The 11,172-nt window shown below is 47.0% G+C and overlaps 1 protein-coding gene across 1 annotated transcript in view; it reads right to left on the bottom strand.

Annotated features, from left to right (window-relative positions):
- Positions 1-2,410: 2,410 nt before the first annotated feature.
- LOC144740047 (alpha-2-antiplasmin-like) overlaps positions 2,411-11,172 on the bottom strand; it is an 11,297-nt gene continuing 2,535 nt past the window's right edge. Inside the window, exons 3-5 of the mRNA XM_078622930.1 lie at positions 7,837-7,989; positions 5,170-5,373; positions 2,411-2,661 (exon numbers count right to left, since the gene is read on the bottom strand). Coding sequence (XP_078479056.1) covers positions 2,426-2,661; positions 5,170-5,373; positions 7,837-7,989 — 593 coding nt within the window. The 3' untranslated portion in view covers positions 2,411-2,425. The remainder of the gene's footprint in view (positions 2,662-5,169; positions 5,374-7,836; positions 7,990-11,172) is intronic.

The raw sequence follows: 11,172 nt of genomic DNA, 5'->3' as shown, positions 1-11,172 counted from the left end.
ACCAACCCACCCACCCACTCACCCACCCACCCACCCACTCACCCACCCACTCACCCACCCACCCACCCACTCACTCACTCACCCACCCACTCAACAACCCACCCACCCAATCCACCCAACCACTCACCCACCAACTCACCCACTCACCCACTCACCAACTCACCCACCCATCCACCCACCCACTCACCCACCCACCCACCCAATCACTCACCCACCCACTCACTCACCCACCCACCCACTCACCCACCCACCCACTCACCCACTCACCCACTCACCCACCCACTCACCCACCCACTCACTCACCCACTCACCCACCCACTCACCCACTCACCCACCCACTCACCCACCCACCCACTCACCCACCCACTCACCCATTTTGCTCAGCGCACTCTCCAAAGAGCTGTCCACCATCAGCTCCATCCTGGGCATTTGGAGGGTAACTCTTTTCTTCCTGAGTCCTCCTGCCAGCAGCCCGCTGATGAGTTCTGGTGTGAGCGAGTCCACGATCATCGTCAGGTTGGGGCTCATTTGATCGGGCAGGAACACGACCATGCTCTTGTTACCTTTGAAAGGCACCTTGAACACCTGTGGTGAGAGGGGTTTAGTTTAGTGTATAGTGTATTAGTGTATAGTGTAGTAGTGTATAGTGTAGTAGTGTATAGTGTAGTTTATAGTGTAGTGTAGTAGTGTAGTTTATAGTGTAGTTTATAGTGTAGTAGTGTATAGTGTATAATGTAGTAGTGTATAGTGTAGTTTATAGTGTAGTGTAGTAGTGTATAGTGTAGTAGTGTATAGTGTATAATGTAGTAGTGTATAGTGTAGTAGTGTATAGTGTAGTGTATAGTGTAGTGTATAGTGTAGTAGTGTATAGTGTAGTGTATAGTGTAGTGTGTAGTGTAGTGTAGTAGTGTATAGTGTAGTAGTGTATAGTGTAGTAGTGTATAGTGTAGTGTATAGTGTAGTGTATAGTGTAGTGTATAGTGTAGTGGTGTGTAGTGTAGTAGTATATAGTGTAGTGTGGTAGTGTATAGTGTAGTAGTGTAGTGTATAATGTAGTGTATAGTGCAGTAGTGTAGTTGTGTATAGTGTAGTGTAGTAGTGTATAGTTTAATGTAGAAGTGTAGTAGTGTATAATGTAGTGTCGTAGTGTAGTGTATAGTGTAGTAGTGTATAGTGTAGTGTATAGTGTAGTAGTGTATAAAGTAGTGTATAGTGTAGTAGTGTATAGTGTAGTAATATATAATGTAGTGTAGTAGTGTATAAAGTAGTATATAATGTAGTGTTGTAGTGTATAATGTAGTGTATAATGTAGTGTATAGTGTAGTAGTGTATAGTGTAGTGTATAGTGTAGTAGTATATAATGTAGTGTAGTAGTGTATAAAGTAGTATATAATGTAGTGTAGTAGTGTATTGTGTAGTGTATAATGTAGTGTATAATGTAGTGTAGTAGTTTATAGTGTAATGTAGTAGTGTATAGTGTAGTGTATAGTGTAGCGTAGTAGTTTATAGTGTAGTGTATAGTGTAGTGTAGTAGTTTATAGTGTAATGTAGTAGTGTATAGTGTAGTGTATAGTGTAGTGTAGTAGTTTATAGTGTAGTGTATAGTGTAGTGTATAGTGTAGTAGTGTATAGTGTAGTGTATAGGGTAGTGTATAGTGTAGTAGTGTATAGTGTAGTGTATAATGTAGTGTATAATGTAGTGTAGCATTCACCATACACGGCAGGTCTGGGTGTCTGCCCTGCCACACAGGATAATCTCTCTGCTGCATCATAGTGTAGTGTATAGTGTAGTGTAGTATATAATGTAGTAGTGTAGTGTAGTAGTGTATAGTGTAGTGTAGCATTCACCATACACGGCAGCTCTGGGTGTCTGCCCTGCCACACAGGATAATCCCTCTGCTGCATCATGGTCACGTGGGTGGAGTTGGTCTATAGTGTAGTAGTGTATAGTGTAGTGTAGTAGTGTATAGTGTAGTGTATAGTGTAGTAGTATATAATGTAGTGTAGTAGTGTAGCATTCACCATACACGGCAGCTCTGGGTGTCTGCCCTGCCACACAGGATAATCCCTCTGCTGCATCATAGTGTAGTGTATAGTGTAGTGTATAGTGTAGTGTAGTATATAATGTAGTGGTGTAGTGTAGTAGTGTATAGTGTAGTGTAGCATTCACCATACACGGCAGCTCTGGGTGTCTGCCCTGCCACACAGGATAATCCCTCTGCTGCATCATGACCACGTGGGTGGAGTTGGTCTATAGTGTAGTAGTGTATAGTGTAGTGTAGTAGTGTATAGTGTAGTGTATAGTGTAGTAGTATATAATGTAGTGTAGTAGTGTAGCATTCACCATACACGGCAGCTCTGGGTGTCTGCCCTGCCACACAGGATAATCCCTCTGCTGCATCATGACCACGTGGGTGGAGTTGGTCTATAGTGTAGTAGTGTATAGTGTAGTGTAGTAGTGTATAGTGTAGTGTATAGTGTAGTAGTATATAATGTAGTGTAGTAGTGTAGCATTCACCATACACGGCAGCTCTGGGTGTCTGCCCTGCCACACAGGATAATCCCTCTGCTGCATCATGGTCACGTGGGTGGAGTTGGTCTCGTCCAGGTAGAAGCGCCGAAGTTGAGTGGAACCTGCGTCGAATTTCACCTCCCACTCGCCTGACGTCACGTGGGTGGGGGAGGGGGGGGGGTCACGTGGTGAGCGGGTCTACGCGATTAGTGGGAGGAGCTAGCGGATGAGTAGTGTGTAGTGTAGTGTATAGTGTAGTGTATAGTGTAGTGTATAGTGTAGTGTATAGTGTAGTGTTGTAGTGTGTAGTGTATAGTGTAGTGTAGTAGTGTATAGTGTAGTGTGTAGTGTAGTGTGTAGTGTAGTGTGTAGTGTATAGTGTAGTGCATAGTGTAGTGTTGTAGTGTGTAGTGTATAGTGTAGTGTAGTAGTGTATAGTGTAGTGTATAGTGTAGTAGTGTATTGTGTAGTGTTGTAGTGTATAGTGTAGTAGTGTATAGTGTAGTGTATAGTGTAGTAGTGTATAGTGTAGTAGTGTATAGTGTAGTGTTGTAGTGTATAGTGTAGTGTATAGTGTAGTAGTGTATAGTGTAGTAGTGTAGTGTATAGTGTAGTTTATAGTGTAGTGTATAGTGTTGTAGTGTGTTGTGTAATATATAGTGTAGTGTAGTAGTGTATAGTGTTGTGTAGTAGTGTATAGTGTAGTGTATAGTGTAGTGTATAGTGTAGTGTATAGTGTAGTAGTGTATAGTGTAGTGTATAGTGTAGTGTATAGTAGTGTAGTGTATAGTGTAGTGTATAGTGTAGTGTATAGTAGTGTAGTGTATAGTGTAGTAGTGTATAGTGTAGTGTATAGTGTAGTTTATAGTGTACTGTATAGTGTAGTAGTAGTGTATAGTGTAGTGTAGTAGTGTATAGTGTAGTGTGTAGTGTAGTGTATAGTGTAGTGTGTAGTGTATAGTGTAGTGTATAGTGTAGTGTTGTAGTGTGTAGTGTATAGTGTAGTGTGTAGTGTATAGTGTAGTGTAGTAGTGTGTAGTGTAGTAGTGTATAGTGTAGTGTAGTGTATAGTGTAGTGTAGTAGTGTATAGTGTAGTAGTGTATAGTGTAGTAGTGTAGTGTAGTAGTGTATAGTGTAGTAGTGTAGTGTAGTAGTGTATAGTGTAGTGTATAGTGTAGTAGTGTATTGTGTAGTGTTGTAGTGTATAGTGTAGTAGTGTATAGTGTAGTGTATAGTGTAGTAGTGTATAGTGTAGTAGTGTATTGTGTAGTGTTGTAGTGTATAGTGTAGTGTATAGTGTAGTAGTGTATAGTGTAGTAGTGTAGTGTATAGTGTAGTTTATAGTGTAGTGTATAGTAGTGTAGTGTATAGTAGTGTAGTGTATAGTAGTGTAGTGTATAGTAGTGTAGTGTATAGTAGTGTAGTGTATAGTGTAGTGTATAGTGTAGTAGTGTATAGTGTAGTGTATAGTGTATAGTGTAGTGTATAGTGTAGTGTATAGTGTAGTGTATAGTATAGTGTATAGTGTAGTGTATAGTGTATAATGTAGTGTATAGTGTAGTATAGGGTAGCGTATAGTGTGTAGTGTATAGTGTAGTGTATAGTGTAGTGTATAGTGTAGTGTAGAGTGTAGTGTATAGTGTAGTGTAGTGTATAGTGTAGTGTAGTGTATAGTGTAGTGTATAGTGTAGTGTATAGTGTATAGTGTAGTGTATAGTGTAGTGTATAGTGTAGTGTATAGTGTAGTGTATAGTGTAGTGTATAGTGTATAATGTAGTGTATAGTGTAGTATAGGGTAGCGTATAGTGTGTAGTGTATAGTGTAGTGTATAGTGTAGTGTATAGTGTAGTGTAGAGTGTAGTGTATAGTGTAGTGTAGTGTATAGTGTAGTGTAGTGTATAGTGTAGTGTATAGTGTAGTATAGGGTAGTGTATAGTGTGTAGTGTATAGTGTAGTGTGTAGTGTAGTGTATAGTGTAGTGTATAGTGTAGTAGTGTAGTAGTGTATAGTGTAGTAGTGTATAGTGTAGTGTAGTGTGTAGTGTAGTAGTGTATAGTGTAGTGTATAGCAGAGGTGGGACAAAGTCATTGTTATGCAAGTCCAAGTCGAGTCGCAAGTCATCAAATTCATGACTCGAGTCTGACTCGAGTCCAAGTCACATGACTCGAGTCCACATCTCTGGTGTATAGTGTAGTGTATAGTGTAGTGTATAGTGTAGTGTATAGTGTAGTGTATAGTGTAGTGTATAGTGTAGTGTATAGTGTAGTGTATAGTGTAGTGTATAGTGTAGTGTATAGTGTATAGTGTATAGTGTAGTGTATAGTGTAGTGTATAGTGTAGTGTATAGTGTAGTGTATAGTGTATAGTGTAGTGTATAGTGTAGTGTATAGTGTAGTGTATAGTGTAGTGTATAGTGTAGTGTATAGTGTAGTGTATAGTGTATAGTGTAGTGTATAGTGTAGTGTATAGTGTAGTGTATAGTGTATAGTGTAGTGTATAATGTAGTGTATAGTGTATATAGTAGTAAATAACGTAGTGTATAATGTAGTGTATAAAGTAGTAAATAACGTAGCGTAGTGTATAATGTAGTATAATGTAGTAGTAGTAGTGTAGTATATAATATAACACATCGTCGTTGTGCCACATGTCCCCGCACCTTTGTAGAAGATGGCGCTCACCAACACAAGCCGAGTTTCCTCCGGCAGATCTTCCAGAAGGTTCTTGACGAGGCCTTCCGTCCGCCTCTCCACCCACGCGTTGATCATCTTCACGTCTTCGCTGGAAGGGCCAAGAAGTCCCTGAGGACTGGCCCCGTAGTTGGTCTCAACCTTGTCCACGAAGGTTTTCTTCAAGGTCACGCCTGCAGTTTCAAATGGCAGGTCAAAGGTTCCCCCCGCCGTGTCACCTCTGTACACTACACTATACACTACTACACTATACACTACTACACTATACACTACTACACTATACACTACTACACTATACACTACTACACTATACACTACTACACTACTACACTATACACTACTACACTACTACACTATACACTACTACACTATACACTACAATATACACTACACTATACACTATACTATACACTACTACACTATACACTACTACACTATACACTACAATATACGCTACACTATACACTACACTATACACTACACTATACACTACACTATACACTACTACACTACACTATACACTACACTATACACTACTACACACTACACTACTATATACTACACTATATATTACACTATACACTACACTATACACTACTACACTATACACTACTACACTATACACTACTACACTACTACACTACACTATACACTACTACACTATACACTACTACACTATACACTACTACACTATACACTACTACACCATACACTACTACACTACACTATACACTACACTACTACACTATACACTACACTATACACTACTACACTATACACTACACTATACACTACTACACTATACACTACTACACTACTACACTACACTATACACTACTACACTATACACTACTACACTATACACTACTACACTATACACTACTACACCATACACTATACACTACACTATACACTACACTACTACACTATACACTACACTATACACTACTACACTATACACTACACTATACACTACACTACTACACTATACGCTACACTATACACTACTACACCATACACTACTACACTATACTATACACTATACACTACACTATACACTACACTACTACACTATACACTACACACTATACAATACACTACTACACTACACTATACACTACTACACTACTATACACTACTACACTACACTATACACTACTACACTACTATACACTACACTATACACTACACACTATACAATACACTACTACACTACACTATACACTACTACACTACTATACACTACTACACTACACTATACACTACTACACTACTATACACTACACTATACACTACACACTATACAATACACTACTACACTACACTATACACTACTACACTACTATGCACTACTACACTACATTATACACTACTACACTACACTATACACTACACTATACACTACACTATACACTACTACACTACACTATACACTACACTATACACTACTACACTACACTATACACTACACTATACACTACTACACTACACTATACACTACACTATACACTACACTATACACTACTACACTACACTATACACTACACTATACACTACTACACTAAACTATACACTACACTATACACTACACTATACACTACTACACTACACTATACACTACACTATACACTACTACACTACACTATACACTACACTATACACTACACTATACACTACTACACTATACACTACACTATACACTACACTATACACTATACACTACACTATACACTACACTATACACTACACTATACACTACACTTCTGGGTGAGTGGTGATGGTGGTGGGTGGGTGGTGATGGTGATGGTGGTGATGGTAGTGGCTAGGTGATGGTGGTGATGGTAGTGGCTAGGTGATGGTGATGCTAGTGATGGTGGTGATAGTAGTGGCTAGGTGATGGTGGTGATGGTAGTGGCTAGGTGATGGTGATGCTAGTGATGGTGGTGATAGTAGTGGCTAGGTGATGGTGGTGATGGTAGTGGCTAGGTGATGGTAGTGGCTAGGTGATGGTAGTGATGGTAGTGGCTAGGTGATGGTGATGGTGGTGATGGTGGTGGCTGTGAATCTGCTCACGACCTCTTGCCGTGAAGATCCTGGCCGCCAGCTTCGTGTCTCCGCGTGTCTCCAGGCTCCGCAGGAGGCGGTGATGGTGATGATGGTGATGGTAGTGATGGTGATGGTAGTGATGGTGGTGATGGTAGTGGCTAGGTGATGGTGATGGTAGTGATGGTGGTGATGGTAGTGGCTAGGTGATGGTGGTGATGGTAGTGGCTGGGTGGGTGGGTTGGTGGTGGTGATGGTGGGTGGGTTGGTGGTGATGATAGTAGTGATAGTAGTGGGTGATGGTAGTGGCTGGGTGATGGTGATGGTGGTGATGGTAGTGGCTAGGTGATGGTGGTGATGGTAGTGGCTAGGTGATGGTGATGCTAGTGATGGTGGTGATGGTAGTGGCTAGGTGATGGTGGTGATGGTAGTGGCTAGGTGATGGTGATGCTAGTGATGGTGGTGATAGTAGTGGCTAGGTGATGGTGGTGATGGTAGTGGCTAGGTGATGGTGATGCTAGTGATGGTGGTGATGGTAGTGGCTAGGTGATGGTGATGGTGGTGATGGTGGTGGCTGTGAATCTGCTCACGACCTCTGCCTGTGAAGATCCTGGCCGCCAGCTTCGTGTCTCCGCGTGTCTCCAGGCTCCGCAGGAGGCGTCCGAGCGCCGAGTGTGGCTCAGAGGCTCCGAGTCGCGTCAAGCGCAACACGCGGGACAGCGTCTCACTCGTGGTGGAGCCGGCACCTGGGACACACACACAGAGACACACAGACACACAGACACACACACACACACAGACACACACACACACACAGAGACACACACACAGATACACACTCACCCACTCACCCACCCACTCACCCACCCACTCACCAACTCACTCACTCACCCACTCACCCACCCACCCACTCACCTCACTCACTCACCCACCCACTCACTCACTCACTCACCCACCCACTCACCCACTCACCCACCGACCCACCCACCCACCCACTCACTCACTCACTCACCCACCCACCGACCCACCCACCCACCCACCCACCCACTCACTCACTCACCCACTCACTCACCTCACCCACTCACTCACTCACCCACCTACTCACAAACTCACTCACTCACTCACCCACTCACTCACCTACTCACCCACTCACCCACTCACTCACCCACTCACCCACCCACTCACTCACTCACCCACCCTCTCACCCACCCACTGATCCACTCACTCACCCACTCACCCACTCACCCACCCACTCACTCACCCACCCACCCACTCACCCACTCACCCACCCACTCACTCACTCACTCACCCACCCTCTCACCCACCCACTGACCCACTCACTCACCCACTCACTCACCCACTCACCCACTCACCCACTCACTCACTCACTCACCCACCCACCCACTCACCCACCCACTCACTCACCCACTCACTCACCCACTCACCCACCCACCCACTCACTCACCCACTCACCCACTCACCCACTAACTCACTCACCCACTCACTCACACACCCACCCACTCACCCACCCACCCACCCACCCACTCACTCACCCACCCACTCACCCACCCCACCCACTCACCCACCCACCCACCCACTCACCCACCCACCCACTCACTCACCCACTCACCCACTCACCCACCCACTCACCCACTAACTAACTCACCCACTCACTCAGACACCCACCCACTCACCCACCCACTCACTCACCACTCACTCACCCACCCACTCACCCACTCACCCACCCACTCATTCACTCACTCACCCACCACCCACCCACTCACTCACTCACTCACTCACCCACCCACTCACTCATCCACTCACTCATTCACCCACCCACTCACCCACCCACTCACTCACTCACTCACCCACTCACCCACTCACTCACTCACTCACCCACCCACCCACACACTCACCCACACACTCACTCACTCACCCACTCACCACACCACCCACTCACCCACTCACCACCCACCCACACTCACCCACTCACCCACCCACCACTCACTCTCACTCACTCACCCACCCTCTCACCCACCCACTGACCCACTCACTCACCCACTCACCCACCACTCACCCACTCACCCACTCACCCACCCACGCACCCACTCACTCACTCCTCACCCACCCACCCACTCACTCACTCACCCACTCACCCACCCACCCACTCACTCACCCACTCACCCACTCACCCACCCACTCACCCACTAACTCACTCACCCACTCACTCACTCACACACCCACCCACTCACCCACCCACCCACTCACTCACCCACTCACTCACCCACCCACTCACTCACCCACCCACCCACTCACCCACCCACCCACCCACGCACCCACCCACCCACTCACTCACCCACTCACCCACTCACCCACCCACTCACCCACTAACTAACTCACCCACTAACTCACTCACTCAGACACCCACCCACTCACCCACCCACTCACCCACTCACTCACCCACCCACTCACCCACTCACCCACCACCACTCACTCACGCACTCACCCACCCACCCACCCACCCACCACCCACCCACCCACCACTCACATCATCCAACCACGTCACCCATCACCCTCACCACTCACCCACTCACTCACACACTCACACCACCCCACTACTCCACCCACCACTCACTCACTCCACGCACCCACTCACTCACCCACCCACCCACTCACTCACTCACTCACTCACTCACACACTCACTCACTCACTCACTCACCCACTCACTCCACCCACCCACTCACCCACTCACCCCACCCACTCACTCACCCACCCATTCACTCACTCACTCACTCACCCACCCACTCACCCACCCACTCACCACTCACCCACCCACCCACTTACTCACTCACCCACCCACTCACCCACCCACTCACCCACTCACTCACTCACCCACCCACCCACCCACTCACTCACTCACCCACTCATTCACCCACTCACTCACCCACTCACCCACCCACCCACCCACCCATTCACTCACCCACTCACCACCCACTCACCCACTCACTCACTCACCCACCCACGCACCCACTCACCCACCCACCCACTCACCCACCCACCCACCCACCCACTCACCCACCCACCCACCCCACCCACCTCCACCCACCCACCCACTCACCCACTCACTCACTCACCCACCCACCCACCTCACTCACTCACCACTCACCCACCCACCCACCCACTCACTCACCCACCCCACTCACTCACCCACTCACTCACCCACTCATCACTCCCCACTCACTCACCTCCACCCACCCCACCCACTCACCACCCCACCTCACCCACTCACTCACCCACTCACCCACCCACCCACTCACTCACCCACTCACCCACTCACCCACTAACTCACTCACCCACTCACTCACACACCCACCCCACCCACTCACCCACCCACCCACCCACCCTCACTCACTCACCCACTCACTCACTCACTCACTCACTCACCCACCCACCCACTCACTCACTCACTCACCCACTCACTCACCCACCCACTCACTCACCCACCCACCCACCCACTCACCCACTCACCCCACCCACCCACCCACTCACCCACTCACCCCACCCACCCACTCACCCACCCACCTCACTCACCCACCCACCCACTCACTCACTCACCCACCCACCCACCCACTCCCACCCACTCACTCACTCACCCACCCACCACCCACCCACCACTCACTCACCACCCACCCACTCACTCACCCACTCACTCACTCACTCACCTCCACCACCACTCACTCACTCACTCACTCTCCACCCACCCACCCACTCACCCACCCACTCACTCACTCACCCACCCACTCACTCACTCACCCACCCACCCACCCACTCACCACTCACCACTCACCCACCCACTCACTCACCCACCCACCCACCCACCACCACCCACTCACCACTCACTCACCCACCCACTCACTCACTCACCCAC

The sequence above is a fragment of the Lampetra planeri genome, unplaced genomic scaffold (genome assembly GCF_965212315.1).
Source record: "Lampetra planeri unplaced genomic scaffold, kcLamPlan1.2.h2 scaffold_1865, whole genome shotgun sequence".
Classification (NCBI taxonomy): Eukaryota; Metazoa; Chordata; class Hyperoartia; order Petromyzontiformes; family Petromyzontidae; genus Lampetra; species Lampetra planeri.
Note: the sequence above shows the minus strand (reverse complement) of the source record. Positions and strands in the feature narration are given on the sequence as shown.